Genomic DNA, 17,730 nt, shown 5'->3' on the forward strand with positions numbered 1-17,730 from the left:
TTGAGCAGAGAACATGCTTTATTGAGAAATAGATACAGGAATAGCACATTCTACCACATCAGGGGAACAGGGTTTAGCTTGTGTACATGACTGGCCTTCTTCCCCACTCCCCAGAGTTCCACCCTGCCAGATGGTTCCAAGAGTATGTCTTCAGCTAAAACGTAGGATCCAAGGGCACTTGACAGCAATCCTCAGTAATGCCCACAAGGATATAAATCCTGTGCCGAGATCTATTTATTTAGGGAGGCAAAGAAAAAGGCACAGCCCAACATGAAAGGGCCTGTAGAGAACTTATCCACACTGGGAACGGTCAGTGATTAACAAGAAATGGCCCTTACTTACCAGCACATGGTAAGTGCTTCATTTCAGACACCACAGAACGAGAGATCATAGGAAGGGTCTAAATGCAGCTATCACTCACCTCACACCTGTCCCCATGCAGGCAATAGATAGGAAACGCATGGAACAAGGACAGTGGTTATACTTGAAAGCCATTTTATGGAGGTTTCTTTTGGTGGTGCAGAGGGGTGTCTCTGTGTGTGTGTGTGTGTGTGGGGTTGTCACTGTTGTTCTACAAGAACAGACAGGATGTACTGTTAACAGAAAAGCAACCATCCATACAGATAGCCGGAGCCACTGTCGATGCACAGAATGTATGCTTTAGACAATCGAACAACTGATGATATTGCTTTATAGACTTGCTGTGGCTGTTTGGACAAGGTTATCAAAAATTCACCTGAAATTAATATTTTATTCCTTTAATATAGAGAGAGTCTTTTCAAAAAGCTACAATTCAAAGACTGTTTTAGGAGAACGACTAAGTTGAAATACACTAAACTTGTTTCTATACGTGTAAAGGAAACCACCAACTCCAGCAACAAGGAAACTAGTGATATCTGACCTCAGAGGCCTGTACTGCCATGATACTAAACTCAGAAGCGCCTGCCACACCCAAAAGGGCTACTCTCTAACAGTATGTCACATCACAGTGCTCTCACACTATTAATCTGGACTCTTCCAGTGTAACACCAATGATCACACCACTCAATGACAGGTGCAAGTTGTGCAAGCTTCAGAGTGTACAATATTAGCAGTCAGTTTTTGTTACATGAAGACCCGGTATATTATGTGGGGAAGCTCTCTTTAAAGAGGTGTCATGCTGTCTTACTGAAACTAATTGATACATGGGGTAAGGAAGTTCATCAGACAGGGTTGGTTATAACAATGCTAAAGTCAGTAAACTGGCAACATGTTGGGAACCTGCTCGGATGCAGATTTACAACCCTTTTCCCAAACAAAACTTTGATAGAATAATTTGGAGAACAGATTTGTAGACCTTGTTCAAAGGCCACAGAAGCTGTCCTGTCCGTTACTTAGAAAGCAGAGTGCCTGCAGGAAGGAACACAAACAGATTATAGGACACAACACAACCTCATTGGAATAAGAACATGAGGGCAGGACCAGTGACTGGACAGGTACAGTACCAGATATCAGAACTCCTTGGGCCAGTGCTTGGGTCCTATACAGATCCAATCCTTGCAACCTCATTGAGGCCGAAACATAAAGTTCCTCAGAACCAGCATCTGTGGTGTGCACAAAAGATCTGGGCCAGAACAGTACCAAGGGGAACTGATCTTCCTGGAGGGTACTGTACCAGCTAATCACAACAGCAACAGATACAACAGAGATCCCTAGGGTACTTCCTACTGCTGGGGTTCCTCACTGGCTTCTGGAGTGATGGCCAGTTAAGTTCCCTTGGGAGGGGTCCATTTCAAACAACTGGGATCCATTGTCTTATTGGTGTTTGATCTTTTTGCCTCTTTGGCTATCCATTCGTCAATCAGATCCTGAGAAAGAGAGCATGAAAGGGCAGGTTAAACAAAAGAGAATAACTGATGTGAATTATCCATTGGACAACCCACATGTGAGTCCAACACTTTGGAGATGACCTGCGCACCATCTGCTTGGTACCACAGAGATGACACATTGTGAATGGAGCAGCCCATATTACTCTCTAGCAACTCCACTGATAACATAGGTCGGGCTGTCTGCACCTGCAGGTGAGAGCCCCAGGAAGGGGAAATAAAAAAACAGTAAAGAAGGGAGCTGGGTTTGAGGATTTACTTGCTTAAGACTAGCAATGGAATTTCCCTATGTCAAAAACCACCACAGAAGGTGGTTAATAAGTAGAGGATTTCTACACTAGTCGGGGAGAGGAGGGAAAAATCAGACTGGGGACCCACCTGACACTTTATCAGATATTTTGTTTCGCTTTAAGATTAGAAAGTTCCCTCACCAGAATCAAAGTGCAAGAAAACCCAACACAATGCATAGGGAATGTAGACTAAGACAGGATATTATCCTATGGACCTAACACACAAAGCTGAACTGTAAGAAACTAAAAGTGCAGGTGCAGACACCAGAAGTCTTACCTGTCTCTTTAAGACCAGGTGTTTGCCCTTCCAGTACTTGAGCATCTGAAGTGCCTGCAGAGTACTAACGATGTCAACAGGGTTCACTGCAGTCTCCTGGCTGATTTCTAAAAAACAAGATCACAGTCCACAAGAGGATAGAAGGCAACAGGCCAGACCACCAAGGAATTCCCTCAAGACTGCAGCTGTCGTACTTGTTTAGTTCTCAAATACAACTTCATGTTATGCTGTCCCCACCCTTCATAATAATATCCACAAGATGCCTTGTGGATATTGAGATCTTTAACTTTAATGCCATTACTCATTCCTCTGCTTCAGCTTGCTCAATGATTAGGGAAGCAGTGTTATCTAGTGGTAAGAGCAGGTACTGGGAGCCCGGAGTCCATTCCCAGCTGTGTCACTGACTTGCTATGTGACCTTAGACAAGGCATCACCTCCGTGCTTCACTTTCCTCACCTGTGAAATGGGAATAATTGTTATCGCCCAAGGGGTGGCTGTGAGGGTTGATTTTTGAAAGCACAGACATGAGCTAAGCAGCAGTCCATGTGCCTGCTGCATTCTTAATAACTAGATCTGCATAGCATCACAGGTGTAAAACATTACTCATTTGTACCTAGTTATTTACTTTTGCTTTTCTGGAGACTGAGCTGTGCAATGATGCTGACTTTCAAGCTGCTGTTTTGATCCCCATCACTCAGTGTTTTTCTTTTTATAAATAAAACATTTAATTAAGGGCATACAAGTGGGTGCGTTGTGTACCTTCAAAACCCAGCAACCTAGCTTAAATTTAAAAAATAGTGGTGTAAGACAGCAAGACAAAAACCCATCTAATTGCAGTCTAGAGGAGCCATGTCACTTCAAGACCCCAGTAAGAGAAAGCAACTCACCCATGAGGGTAAAATGGGCCAAACGTCAGTCACTACAGGTTTGGGGAAAGGGGTGACGAAAAAAGAGCACAGAAACATTCCTGAACAAATTCTCTACAAGCTCATTTAACACTAGAACACACCTTTGATAGAGATCTCTTTGCCTTGGAAATTATGCAGATAACGAAGAAGAACTTCCTTCCAGTAACTACGGTAGCTGATAAGGCCCAAGTCAGACAGCGGGCGTTCTGGAGAGCCAACCTTTTCTTCCACTTTGGAGAGTAAATAACCTGTGAGCAAGACAAGACATTTACTAACAGTATATCAGGCTCTCTCCTGACAGTCAGCTAACTACAGCTAACTGCAGAGACTTGTCATCATGGATGCCCAATGAGCAACATGTGTGTTGCACAAGTTCACCAAGAAACAGTTAATCGGGGGAAGTCAATGCCTCCTGGCTACCACCTTATGTATAGCACTGGAAATGCAGCTCAGAAGTCTTTTTCCATACAGACAGACCAACTATAGCCTGTTAAGTGGTGAGCGATTATAATTCAGTCCAGGAAATACTGCTGACTTGCATCAGTATGGTCTGAGACACATTTGGAAAGAACCACAAGAGACAACTGTGCAGGTTTTGTTAGCATAAGTTTCCCTAAAAGGGAGTAACAGTACCTGGATATGAACGATCTTAAAGCCTCTTCTTTTGATTGGCCACTTCTGCACCCACATATCTGTTACAATCCTGCCCTGAATGGCCCCACTGAAACACACATGCAAAAGCGTGTGCTCAACAGCTCTTCTGGGAGTCAAGGGCACTGATACAGTATGTACAAGCTTGGTTTGAAGGAACCTTATCTGACTCAGCTGTGCATTTCTCTGCTTCTCAAAGGTCAAGGAAGGAATACAGTATAGAGACAAAAGCTGAACTCTTGAAGATAGAGGGTTTGCCTCATTTCACAGACACTGCTGAAAGATTTTGCCATAACTTTTCCATATACTTACTGAAGTCGATGAGCATTTTGCCATAACCCTGCCTCATGTACTGAGGCATTGTCAGAATACAAGACACATTGTAGTTGAGAAAAGAATTCTTCTCCTGAAAGTGAGATGAGGGAGAAATGAGATCAGCAGGTCTCAATCTGCACAAACAGCAAGTACATCGCTATTGTGGTAGGCCAAACAAGGCAGCACAGCTGACGCAACAGAAGTTGAGTGAAACAGCAATGTAATAGCCAGCCTGACAATTAACTTTTGATATGAGCGTCCTCCACCCACCAAGCTGGCTTAGAGTTTATTACTGTATTAACCATTAAACTGGACCCCCACTCTCATGATTGCTGGGAGTAGGATGGAAGGCACACAGAGCCTTGTCATAAGAGATTGTTGATTTAAAACAACTGCCAGGTCATTAGCTGGCACAGCAATCTCTGTTCTGAATCCAACAACCTTCTTAATTGCACATGCAACATAAAGTTAACACTGCACAAGAATGATATACACTCTGCACTAGCAAAAAGTTTGATGAGGGAAGAGACCCATTAGGACAACGTAATCCGCAGGCCAACACAGGATATTTCTTTATGTTTCTTCAGTGCTTTATCCAGTCATAACTTAGGTGGTTTAAGAGATGGAGCTTCCAACACTCTCCTTGGGAGACTATTCTACTGTCTAATGGTTTTCATTTGCTGCAAATTTTTACTCTCTCAGGACAATTGCACCACAGAAACTGCATTTAAGTAAAGACCGCTAGGAAGTGTGTTTCACGAAGATGTAACAGGCATTAAGTAAAAAGCCTAGAGACACTTCTGTCTATTAAGGAGGCAACATGGGTGAGCAGACAAGACACAGGACTATGAGACAGGAGACCTGACTTTTACCCCAAGTTCTGCCACTGACATGTGGTGTGGCCGTGGGCAATTCACTTCACTTTATTCCTCAGTTCCCCATCTATAAAATGGATATATTTTCCCATCTCAAAGTGCTTTATAAAGCTCTAGGGATAAAAAGCATTAGAAGTGCTAACTACTATTAGAAAATGAATCTAAATTTATCACAAAGGAATTCATCTCCATTTGAGACAATGAGATCCTAGCTAACTTGTATACAAGTGGTTATGAATTACAGTTTAATATAACAATGTCTCTTTGCAAAAGTTTGATTTTGCTAGCAATTAGGAAAGCTAAACAGCAAAGCTTCTGAAAAAGCTTTTGTAGTTTAGCTTTGAAATTTTAGCTCTTCCTGGACACTTGGATGTTGGGACTTGTAGAAAACCAAGGAGTGACGGCCTACACAGATGACCTCTGTCTTAAGCTATGGCATTAATACAGGATTTACATATATTGGTGGTTGATTTCTACTGACCTTGGAGAAATACCCTATCAGGTGGCAGCCAGTGTTGTCAGCTTCTGTCATGACATAGAAGAGGAAGGGTTCAACATCATAATACAGAGTTTTATGATCCAAGAAAAGCTTCGCCAGCAGGCACAGGTTTTGGCAGTAGATCTGGAAGCAGAAGGAGAATCTGACACACCTGTTTGTCATGGTGTAGCATCTCTGAAAGAGAACCCCTTCCACTTTTGAAAGGATGGGAACTGTAACAAAATACAGATTAGAGTAGATCTATTCTTCCACCAAATGAGGGTCTTCTCAAAACAGCTTCATTCCTAGCCATGGCAACAAAACCCCTCAATATCCAGTTTCTAGCAGGGCTCAGAAGGGTTTTCCCACTTTAGCAATGGCTCTAGCCATTTGGAGGCAACTATACCACTTCACTAGACTAAGCCCTCAGTTGTACCTGCCAGTACACACTAGTCAACTGTGAATGCTCTAACCAGCAATGGAGCTGGGTTGCTCCACTGCAGTTTATAACATTTGTAACTGTATGGGAGACAGGTAGTGGTGGCAGGAGTCCAGGAACTGAGGGGCCTCATTAAGGTTCAGAAGGGGAACTGAACATACAGCTGACAGCGGCTACTGTACTTGTATGTAAACAAGCCGATGGAACCATGGATCTGCAGGAGGGCCAAATAACAGCCACAAGGAAGATGCAGAGAGACATTATTCAGGGGCACTGTTGCAAGAACCATCCAGCGCACTGACATAACGGCTAGCATTGCAAGAAGGGGCAGTGTAGGCACTAAAACCCCTTCTGGAATCAGAGGGAAAGAGGCCATCCCATCTCCTGCTTCTCTACAGCGTGAGGCAGGCGACATATAAAGTGCATTAGAAATGTGAACGTCAGAAGCAAGACTGTGCCGCCACTGCAATTCCAGTTACCTTGTTCTTTTTCCCATCCACTTCGAACACCGAAATCGAGCCTTTGCGGTAAATTTCATCCCCAGGTGGATGTTTCCAGACACATTTTGCCTGCAAGAAAAGGACAGTCAAAGTTAGGGTAACAATACTGATCTAGCAGCTGCTTTGAAAGCAGAAAGAGCCTCTTGGATATAAAATAAGTGTTCCTAACAGGGAAACGTTCATTCCTGTTGAGCTACAATGAGAAACTGGATTCCCAGCTCCGACTCCTACTCCACTGCGGTCCATCCAGCTGGCCCAGGGATTAAGGCAATCTGAGAAAACCTGTCTTCCTTTCAAAGCTGTGCAGAGCACTTAGCATTCTGGCAGGCAGGCTCCAAAATGGACTACTAGAGCCCAAAACAGCTCCTTTGTTTTGAGGTGTTTTCATTATACTTCCAATCTCTAAACCTAAGGAACTGGGCAACGACTACCAAGGATTTACCATGTGTCTGCGTAGTATTGTCTGACTCTTCATGTATTTGAGACAGAACTCGCACATGTAGAGGCGTCCCAACCGAGCATATTCTTCTGGATAGGGAGAATGATACCAGGTGTCCAGCTCATAGCGGCCAAAGGCGATTGTTTTAATCATGTTGCTGCCTTCTGTGATCTGGCCTTGAAGCCGCAACTTCTCCTATCAGCGGAAGGAATAGCGGAAATGTAATAAAAAAGGAAAGGGAAAAACAAACATTTATTTCCCTTCTGTGAGCTTCTTCCAGAACCATCTTACAAAATGCAAATCCCCAAGGAGCCCTTCCATGCTTCCCCTCTAGCCTGACACATAATAACAAGTTTCTTGTCATGCTGGTATGGCCTGTGATCTCCAGGACCTCACATCACTCAACCTTACCTTGTATTGTTAACTTGAAAGCAAATTTACCCTCCATGCCACTTTGTATTTTCTCCCTCCCACAAGGGAAAAAGGGCAATTGACCATTCTGGTCAAGGTGGCCCCAAGGTACCGCCAGAGACCATCAAAATTGTTTCTGGATCAGCTTTAAGGGGTGGGAAGTGGCATCTCAAGAAACCCTTATCAGTCTAGCTTAAGACACAGTTCTGAACTCCAGGATGGCAGCGGGCTGATAGGCTGGCCTCTTGCACAGCATTTTAAACTCTCAACTCAATCAATACTCAGCTATTGTTTCAATGTGTGAAGCTGTTGCCCATTCTGCCCAGGAACACATTGGTCTTCTCTCACAGGAGGAAAGCTGCAAATGAGCACTTGATAAATGGGACCGAATCACTCTCTTGCCATGTCCAAGACTGGAAATGCACAGCTCCAGCTCTGCCGTGGACAAATTCATGGCTGTCAGACACCTCTAGGCTCGTTATATTTTTAAGACCTAAATACAGGAAGACAGTCAGCCCTGGTGTAACTCCACTGACTTGGCTCTTATTTTGAAGATGTTTCACTCTGCATTCTATTGCCATTTACACTTTGCATGGTTCAGAGGCTCTTGTCACACACACTCACTTATCAGCATAAACACTGCAGATTCTGGGGACGTTCAGCTCTTGGAAAAGCAAAGGCTGCTGCTATCAGACATGATAAGGATTAGGAGTCTCACCAGGTCTTCAGACGCCCGTGCTTGTGCTCTTCGGAAAAGCTCCAGGTCATACTCGCTAGTCAGGTTTTCCAAGAGGGGTTCTCTGGTGTTGCCATAGGTTTGTCTGTGTTCCTGAAACAATTAAATATTAGGAGCTTTAAACCTCTGAATGATTTATGCCAACCCTGGGCTGCTGATCGCCACAGCCTTGTTAGCCCAGCATTTTGTAGAATGAGTGGAAAGCCAAGTCTCCATATGCTTGTGGCACACTATAGAAAGGAACTAAAGAAAAATATTACTGTCATACCATGTACTTTTCTTTTTGCTCCTTGGTTAGTCCCGCATTCCTTTTCTTCCTCAGCTCTGCTACTTTCTCTTTGTACCGCAGCTGTCTCTCTGTTGGTGCCTGAAAGAGAGAGACTAGGAATAGTCAATGCACTTAGCTAACTTCAGACGTTGCCCGTATCCTTTCAGTTCTAAAGGACTCAACATTCCATGTGTTCCCCCTTTCATCAAGTCTTTCTCCCCTGAAGGGTAGGCTCAGTTGACTGCTTGCCACCAGTAGCTAGGAAGGGCAACATGAAATCACAAGGCAACATAAAAGAATATAGAGTATGTTACGTGAGCAATGGGTTGATAATGTGTGCTAGCTGCATCTTCCATAAAAAATGTTTAAATGAGTTTTATGAATTTCAAAGCTCATGAGAGAACACAGATTAGAGTCAGGCAGAGCGCAGGCATGGAAAGGACAGAGTCCTCTTTCTTCCCCAGGCCCTGCACTTCTCTGCTAGTATGTCTCAATCCCAATGCACAGAACCATACTGTCTATGTGGGATTTTATCATGTGGACAAGTAATCCTTAGAAACAGACTCAGTTCAAACTTGTTACAAAGATAAACTCATCTGGATTTGAACCCACGTGTCCAAAATTTGAGAAGCATAAACCACTGAAGGCTTTCTCTTTGGTTTAGCAGAAGGTATACTGTCCAATGCGTTTCTGTAGAAACACATTTGCTCTGCATTTCAAAAAGCGCTAACGGAGAATAATCCCTCAGAACAGCCACAGCCTATTTCGTGCAACTATAATAGATTGCTGGATTATGATGTTTCCTATAGCAATCAGGGCCAGCCACATCCCATGCTCTCACCAGCAACCAGGGTTTGGGCTGCTCCAAACCCTCATCTCATGATTACAATAGAGAGGATAATGGTGCATGAGAGCCCAGGACAAAAGCCCATCTCAAAGATGAATCAGGGAGAGGAATGCAAGAGTTCTAGTCACAAAAGCCTGAAGGCCCGAATTGAGGTTTTGCACCTAGAATTGGGAAACACTGCTTATGCAGAGAATGCATACCTGATGTCTGGTGGCATGCCTGTTGTTGTCATCCTGTCTGTGGGACAGCATCCTCTCCTCGATCTGTTTATCTCGGCTCTGCGCTCTCACCTGGAAATCAGAACAAAGTCCTCAAAGCATGTTAGGAGTCTTTTCTAGTTCCCCTTTGAATTCCAGTATACAGAATGCATACTGTGACACAAATATGCATGGCTGTTTCATGCCTGAAGTGAGACTACACTTGGAGCATAACAACCATCAGTTTAACCCTAGGGTATTAATGACAGGCCTTGACATCTCATACTGTAAAAGCAGAATGAAAACAGAAGAGGAGAGAAAGTTACCTTGCACTCATCTGCTGAGAGGTTATGATACAGTGGGCATCCTGATATGGAAAAGTGTCTCTCATGCTTCCCTGTTAGGTGTCCTGTGGAGAACCAGAGAAAAAACACCTTACAGTCAGTAAGTAAAAAAGCCAATAATTAAAGCAACTTTAGATCAGGTAGTTAGACATGGTGGCCGGGTTTCAAAGAGGGGCCAAATAAGTTTATTCCCGTAAAACAGGACGAACAAATCTCATGATTCAAGAGATAAGCTGTAGGGGCCAAAAAGGAAACCCAAATATACACACTACCACCACATGATTATCAGGTTAGATCATCTTCCTTCCAAGTACCCCGCTTCTGGCAGTAACAAGGGTCTTACCTCCAGGAGCCTATATTTTCCCCAAGCCTTTATGTTGAAGACCCATCTTCTTTCTGACAGATCACTTTCCCTTCACATCACATCCATTCCCCTCCACTCTCACCCCTCCACTGCAGGATGCAAGAATTCCAAAAGGTTTACTAGGATTGGAACCAACAAATTTCACTGATGTTCCATCCAGAATACCGCAAGATATCAATATAAAACAAGGTTTTTCATTTTGCTTCAAAGTGAATTTAGTGCAGATTGCATTTGTTCACAGAACAGACAACGTTCAGACAGCAGCAGGGCAAGCTTCCTCCGCACTATCCTGTCACAGCACTGACATGCATTGACCACCTCAAGTGAGAAAGGGTATTTCAAACTCCATAGCCCATCCAGTTGCTCTCTTTGCTGAGAAACTATTAAAAAGGGGGCAACTGAAGTTTGTGTAGGAGGAAACTGAAACAAGATCAAAACTATTTCCACGTATGCCAAAGAGCCAACAGGTGGCATGGCAACTAGTCACTACTAACAGACGGACCTCAACTGCTGACCGAGAAGAATATTCCATTGACCTTCCAGGCCCAACTCTGCAGAGAATTTTGCAGTAAACGCAGAGCTTTTTGTACAAGTGATAGTGCATCATGAGAACGCCACTGATCTGGGTGCAGATAGAGAAACTTGAAAAGTCTGAGAATGGATGGTTAGAGTGCCAATTTTTTCCTTCTCCACACCACCCTCAACCATTTCTGGCCAAAAGACACCCTTGAAAAATATGTACTGCTGGCATGTTCCATTCCCCCCAAGTGGTTTTCTATTTCAACAAATATCCTGATCCCAATAAAGTACATGCAGCGGAGACATGCAACTCCACCCAGTGGGGTTCTCAACTCTGTGAAATGTGGGCTACTGAGCCCAATGTCAGAAATGGAAGGGAGAGGAACTAATCTTGGAGCTGGCTTTACCTAGGGAGTTGCAACCAGGTGTGGGACACTTCATGTTGAAGTTGTAGCTTTCATGGAAGCGGCGGCGCTTGGGGCGGTGAGACAGGTCACTTCCAGAATCCTTCATGGACATGTCCTTGGCAATGCTCTCATCATGGGACACGTTTGGACTGGATATATCTATGTCAGACTCTGAAGAGGGGGCATTCCCAGTTGGGGTGCGCGGTGGAGACTCGTCATGATCCACTGCATTTTTGGTATCTGAATAAGAGTTGAGACGTTATAGATTTGCATGAAGGGAAGCTTACAAAGAAATGAATTACATGACTTCATACAACACACAGCCACCTGCTGCAAACCCTTATCCTTAGGGCCCTGTGTTAAACCCTCAGTCTCATCGGGCTCGTCTCTGAGGGAAAGCACACCACTCAGGTGACATCGTCCTGCAAGCATTCAAAGCCACACCTCGCTCCCGTACCTCTATCGGAGAAGTCGACCACTTGCTCTGTTTCCGATCCAGATGAGCGGGTCTGTCGGAGTGGGTATTTTTTTGGAGTCACAGGGGTGGGTTGTTGTTGACTGCGGGTCACCCTCCTAGTAGAATAGGCAGGCTCCTCTGCGCCAAAGGATGGCGGATTACGAACCGGGCTAGAATCTAGTTTAATAAAAAAAAACCCAAAAAAACCCCCAAATTTAATTGAGGGCAACTGCCTCCCCTCCTGACCCTCAAAGCCAGGGTCAAATTACCTCTGGTTCTGCTCCTATCAACAATCTAAACTACAGGTTCAACATCATCTGACAGCTTGACCCCAACAGCAAGGTCTCTCTTCCAACACCATTGATACATCTACTGGCATCGAGATCTGTTCTGTTTGTCTAAGCTGCCCTCTTTCCCAGTTTTAGAGACACTATGAGCCACCAACAATCTGAGGAATCAGGCACAAAGTCAACTTGCTCTGTATTCCATCATTTAGCCAATGGTTACAAACCACCTCCCACTGAGAAAGAGAAAAAGCTGCCTGTGAAGATGAGACTCATTACTAGTTAGATCAGCCCTCTGTATACCACAGCTGCTTTTGGTGCAAGGCAGTAGAATTGGGACCCTGCATGTAACCTTCCAGCGTTACCACCTTCTCATGCAGCAAATTCTCCGGCAAAAAAAATGTTTTTTTCCTTTTAATTACTGTCAGCCAAGAACAGCAGTCCTTAAATCAACTATGAGAAATTGGAAAAGTAAAACATACCCTCAGTCTAGATGCCAAAATGTAGAAACATGCAAAATATATCCCACTGACACAATATATTGATTACACTCCATTATACAAAAGGTTTTCAACTAATCAGAAAATAGACTCCTCCTCACAGCACTGAGCCTCAACTTCCATTTCTGAGCACCTCCAAGCAGCCTGAAGTCTCCAAATACCAACTTCCCTCTTTCTGTCTAGTTATTTATATGCTGTTCTCATCACCATGGTATCCAAGAGCTTAGTGATATTACTAAGCTAAAATTCAGGAGAAAAAGCCCTGAGGTCCAGTTTCAGGGATATGGTTACAATGAAGCCTTAACAGAACAGCGAATTCCAGGTGTGCCAGGCCTTTTTATGCAAAGGCATGTTTTGAACATTTCTTTTGATTACAATACAAACAACTGTTCCTTAAAATAACTCAAGCGACTTTGAAAGTTCCCAAGATTTCTTTCATGTGAATGATACTTAGCACTTTTATATAACTACATGCTTAAGAATCTTTAAGTGCACCAAAACCACTAAACTGAGCAACACAAACGTTTGTATTAGGTAGGTAGCATCCATTATACACATAAGAAAACTGAGTTAGAGAGGTCAAGTGACTTTCTAAAGGTCTCAGAAAATCAGTGGCAAAGCTAAGAATAGAACCTAAGGATTCCAACTGCCAGTGCCTTGAACTACTAGACAACACTACCTCTCAGATCAGGGAATAGACAGGAGGTCAGACTTCCAACCCCCTGGTTAATCATTAGATTGAACAGCCTCATTTAGAATAATTGAATATCAGGGTTGGAAGGGACCTCAGGAGGTCATCTAGTTCAACCCCTGTTCAAAGCAGGGCCAATCCCCAGTTTTTGCCCCAGATCCCTAAATGGCCCACTCAAGGATTGAACTCACAACCCTGGGTTTAGCAGGCCAATGCTCAAACCACGGAGCTATCCCTCCCCCTTGCAATGCCTTTGTTCCTTTCCCTGGCACACCTGTATTCAATGAGAAAAAATAATGAATGGGATTAACTAATGTGAAGGTACAGATTCACTAAAATTCCTTTAAGTAATACCAAGCCAAGAATACTGTGACTGCCCAGCCAGCTGCTTCTGGTGGGGCTCGGAAGAAAGGAATTTACCTTGAGAGCTCTGACTGAGCCTGGCTGAGGAGCGGGTCACACGGGCGGATCTTCGCGACGTGCCATCACTTTCAGAGCTGTCCGTGTGCTCAGGATCTGTAGAGAAATCGGAGTCTTCGGTTCCATCTGAACTACTGCCTGCATTCCTCTGTAACACCACAGACCCAGACATTAGCACAGGAGCACTTCTACTTGCATTAATACTAGAAATAAGATAATTTCAATACACAACAAAAACAAACTAATGGCATTCAGGTAGTTTGCTCTGGAGGAAAAGCATGCTTTAGTACTATAAACATGAGATATCAGACAGTACCATCCATAATACAAGATTTTTTGCAAACAGATCAGGTCCATAAAGCTACAGATGGCACCAATTTCATTTAAGAACATACTTGAAGTAGAGCCAAGGCCCAGTGCATCCTAGTGATGTGCAAGCACTGGCAAAGTTAGCAGTGGGGAAGACGGGACCCAAGACTACCTGTTCTGACCAAATGACCATTCACTTGCCCCACTGGAGCAGGGTTTGGGGTCCAGAGCGGGAGTGATGTGAAAGAAAGCCCAGGACTGAGTGAACATGCAGGGTTTCATGCCATGGCAGGTTGATGAATGCAGGTGCATCACCTTGAGTCTTCTAGATGCTCCTATATACAGGGAGTCCCAGCTACACAACCCTGGGATTTGGGAAGGAGCCCAGGAGAATCTGAGGGGGTAAAGAGGGGAGCATACGGGGTAGCTGATGAAGTCCATCAAGGGTGAGCTTTGGCAGTGCACAATGGCATAGTGTAGAGGGAGGTATGGGGGAGGGGTGAGATAAAAGCAGTCCTGTGGGAGTGGTACAGTATAGCAGGAATATCTAAAGCAGCACACATTGTGGGTGCATATATGACATACAGTGCAATATGGGGGAAGAAATAAGGCCAATTGTAGGAGGGTGGCATAGACACAAGAATGGGGAGAGCTAAGGCAATCGGCGTGGTACAGGAAAGTGCCTGGGGAGGGGAATTAATGCAGCCCAATGCAAAGGGATACTATAGAGGAGCGTATGGGGGAAGAGCAAGGCAGTACTGTGTGGGATGGTATAGAGGAGAGTATGGGGGAAGAGTAAGGCAATCCTGCGACGGGGGGTGCTCTAGAGCAGTGGTTCTCAACCAGGGGTACTGTACCCTTGAGAGGGAACAAAGAGGTCTTCCAAGGGGTACATCAACTCAGCCAGATATTTGCCTAGTTTTACAACAGGCTACATAAAAAGCACTAGCGAAGCCAGTACAAACTAACATTTCATACAATGACTTGTTTATACTGCTCTATAGACTATACATGGAAATGTAAGGACACTAGTTATATTCCAATTGATTTATATAATAATTATATGGTAAAAATGAAAGGCAGCAACTTTCCAGTACTAGTGGGGCTGTGACACTTTTGTGGTTTTAGGTCTGACTTTGTAAGCAAGTCGTTTTTAAGTGAGGCAAAACTTGGGGGTGCGCAAGACCAATCAGACTCCTGAAAGGGGGGGTCCAGTAGTCTGGAACGATGGAGAGCCACTGCTCTAGAGGACAGTAAGGCAACCCTAGGGTGGGGATGCTCTAGTGGGGAGTAAGGCAATCCTGGCCTGGGGGTGCCCTAGAGGAGCCTATGGCGGGGGGGGGTGCGCAAGGCAATCCTGGCCTGGGGGTGCCCTAGAGGAGCCTATGGCGAGGGGGGGGGGCACGGCAATCCTGGCCTGGGGGTGCCCTAGAGGAGCCCACGGGGGGGGGGGGGCGCAAGGCAATCCTGGCCTGGGGGTGCCCTAGAGGAGCCCACGGGGGGGGGCGCAAGGCAATCCTGGCCTGGGGGTGCCCTAGAGGAGCCCACGGGGGGGGGGCGCGCAAGGCAATCCTGGCCTGGGGGTGCCCTAGAGGAGCCCACGGGGGGGGGGCGCGCAAGGCAATCCTGGCCTGGGGGTGCCCTAGAGGAGCCCACGGGGGGGGGGCGCGCAAGGCAATCCTGGCCTGGGGGTGCCCTAGAGGAGCCCACGGGGGGGGGGCGCGCAAGGCAATCCTGGCCTGGGGGTGCCCTAGAGGAGCCCACGGGGGGGGGGGCGCGCAAGGCAATCCTGGCCTGGGGGTGCCCTAGAGGAGCCCACGGGGGGGGGGGGGCGCGCAAGGCAATCCTGGCCTGGGGGTGCCCTAGAGGAGCCCACGGGGGGGGGGGCGCAAGGCAATCCTGGCCTGGGGGTGCCCTAGAGGAGCCCACGGGGGGGGGGGGGGGCGCAAGGCAATCCTGGCCTGGGGGTGCCCTAGAGGAGCCCACGGGGGGGGGGGGGGCGCAAGGCAATCCTGGCCTGGGGGTGCCCTAGAGGAGCCCACGGGGGGGGGGGCGCAAGGCAATCCTGGCCTGGGGGTGCCCTAGAGGAGCCCACGGGGGGGGGGGGGGGCGCAAGGCAATCCTGGCCTGGGGGTGCCCTAGAGGAGCCCACGGGGGGGGGGGCGCAAGGCAATCCTGGCCTGGGGGTGCCCTAGAGGAGCCCACGGGGGGGGGGGGCGCAAGGCAATCCTGGCCTGGGGGTGCCCTAGAGGAGCCCACGGGGGGGGGGGCGCAAGGCAATCCTGGCCTGGGGGTGCCCTAGAGGAGCCCACGGGGGGGGGGGCGCAAGGCAATCCTGGCCTGGGGGTGCCCTAGAGGAGCCCACGGGGGGGGGGCGCAAGGCAATCCTGGCCTGGGGGTGCCCTAGAGGAGCCCACGGGGGGGGGGGGCGCAAGGCAATCCTGGCCTGGGGGTGCCCTAGAGGAGCCCACGGGGGGGGGGCGCAAGGCAATCCTGGCCTGGGGGTGCCCTAGAGGAGCCCACGGGGGGGGGCGCAAGGCAATCCTGGCCTGGGGGTGCCCTAGAGGAGCCCACGGGGGGGGCAAGGCAGTCGGGGGGAGTAACGGAGACGGAATCCAGCGCTGCGCCCCTGTGCCTGGCTTGCGGGTGGGGTGCCCCTACCTACCCCTGCCGCAGCCGCTTTGTTTTGCCCCCGCTGCGTTACCGCTCGCTCGGGTGCGCTCCCCCGCCTCGTCCAACCAATCACGGCGGAAGAGGGGAGGGGCGGAGAGGAATCCTCTCCAATAGAAACATGAGTGAGAAAGCGGCGCGGCCCCCGGGCGTGACGGACGGGAAATTCCGGCCTATCCGCGTGCACCTCGCTGCCACAGACCCAGCCACTTAGGGAGGGCGGACTGAATGGGAGGGAAGGGAAAGCGAACGGGAGAAACAAGGCACGCGTGGGGAGAGGACGGTGGGAGGGAGAGACGGCCAGCAATGTCGTCCAATCAGCGTCCAGCAGTGCCGTAAGGCGGAGCCAATCAAGGACCAGGTCTCCAAGTAGGTGTCCAATCAGAAAGGCAAAAAGGCGGAATGTTCCCCAAGAGGGGGAAGGGGAAAAGATGACCGTTGGGGCGATGAGTGATAGCAGCGATGACCAATCAGTGCTCAGCAGGCCCTACTGGGGAGCCATTCAGGTTGCAAGAGGGGCGGGTGCCAGGGGCTGAAGGCCGCTATTTTCGCTCGGTTTTCATGCCTGTAGGGGGCTTTTCGTTGGGGGGCAAACGGGAGCAAACACGGTCTAACCCCTTTTCCCTCCCCAGGGCCTTTCCAGCCTGCCCGGCCCTGTACTCACCTTCCTGCGCGGCATCCTTGGTGGGGGCGGGGGCAGCGAAGGCGGTTGCTCTCCGGTGCCCCCGGCCCGGGAAGCGGCGGTAGCCGCCGCGTTAGCACCGGTGGGCTCCGTGGTGACAGCCGTGTCTCTCGTTCTATCCCGCTGACGGTCACTCCGCGCCAGGCCGCTCCTCCACCGCCAACAGTCCCCGTTTCCAGCTAGGTCCCTCACGCTTCCGCCGGGACACGGTCCACACCCCCCGTCACGTGACTCGCATCTAGCCTCACGCCAGCGGCCGCCGCCATCTTGGATTCGGACAGGTAGCGTCAGGCTCTGTTGACGATGACGCTGGTGGCAGCCATTTTGGATGTGGGCACTGATATTTCCAGGTGGGGGGGGCAGCCCGCCATCTTGGTTTAGGGCATTAAGAAGGATTCGACCCCTGTTGGCGCTCAAAGTTTGAAGGGACGCTGCGGACTCGGACACGATGTATTCCAAGGAGCCTGATGTCTGGGATGGATTGGGGCAGGCCCCGACTGCCTCTGAGGCCATGACCGGCTATCTTGGATGCTGTCACTAGAGCCCCTTGCTGGTTTCATTGATCGATTCGGTGGGAGTAGGTCGGT

The 17,730-nt window shown here is 47.9% G+C and overlaps 1 protein-coding gene and 1 long non-coding RNA gene across 15 annotated transcripts in view; one reads left to right on the forward strand and one right to left on the reverse strand.

Moving 5' to 3' along the window:
- KAT7 (lysine acetyltransferase 7) lies at positions 1 to 17,414 on the reverse strand. Of its 4 annotated transcripts, none has more exons than XM_073325787.1 (15): positions 17,126 to 17,414; positions 13,483 to 13,630; positions 11,588 to 11,764; positions 11,131 to 11,370; positions 9,823 to 9,905; positions 9,500 to 9,589; positions 8,453 to 8,551; positions 8,167 to 8,277; positions 7,041 to 7,232; positions 6,578 to 6,667; positions 5,663 to 5,803; positions 4,304 to 4,397; positions 3,442 to 3,588; positions 2,433 to 2,539; positions 1 to 1,847 (listed from the first exon to the last, which is right to left on the reverse strand). In XM_073325787.1, the coding sequence occupies exons 1-15, from the start codon at positions 17,138 to 17,140 to the stop codon at positions 1,746 to 1,748; spliced, it is 1,836 nt and encodes a 611-aa protein (XP_073181888.1). In that variant the 5' UTR covers positions 17,141 to 17,414; the 3' UTR covers positions 1 to 1,745. The 4 variants fall into 4 exon arrangements, with proteins under 4 accessions (XP_073181888.1, XP_073181884.1, XP_073181886.1 ...); XM_073325783.1 differs by lacking the exon at positions 17,126 to 17,414 and adding an exon at positions 14,107 to 15,099; XM_073325785.1 differs by lacking the exon at positions 17,126 to 17,414 and adding an exon at positions 13,964 to 14,064.
- Positions 16,880 to 17,730, forward strand: part of LOC140903871 (uncharacterized) — an 18,925-nt gene continuing 18,074 nt past the window's right edge. For 2 of the 11 annotated variants that reach the window (XR_012156361.1, XR_012156362.1), the window contains exon 1: positions 16,880 to 17,728. This is a non-coding gene — a long non-coding RNA (uncharacterized lncRNA). The remainder of the gene's footprint in view (positions 17,729 to 17,730) is intronic. The other 9 variants (XR_012156358.1, XR_012156369.1, XR_012156364.1 and 6 more) reach the window with 8 other exon arrangements.

The sequence above is a fragment of the Lepidochelys kempii genome, chromosome 27 (genome assembly GCF_965140265.1).
Source record: "Lepidochelys kempii isolate rLepKem1 chromosome 27, rLepKem1.hap2, whole genome shotgun sequence".
NCBI lineage: Eukaryota > Metazoa > Chordata > Testudines > Cheloniidae > Lepidochelys > Lepidochelys kempii.

Bases quoted from the DNA above. Each gene is read 5' to 3' on its own strand.
- KAT7 (XM_073325783.1), bottom strand. From the start codon at position 14,232: ATGGACTTCATCAGCTACCCCGTATGCTCCCCTCTTTACCCCCTCAGA. The intron at 11,765-13,482 runs GTAAATTCCTTT...TTATTAAACTAG, and splicing joins GCTCAGTCAGAGCTCTCAAG to ATTCTAGCCCGGTTCGTAAT. The intron at 9,906-11,130 runs GTAAAGCCAGCT...GGTTCTCCACAG, and splicing joins ACCTGGTTGCAACTCCCTAG to GACACCTAACAGGGAAGCAT.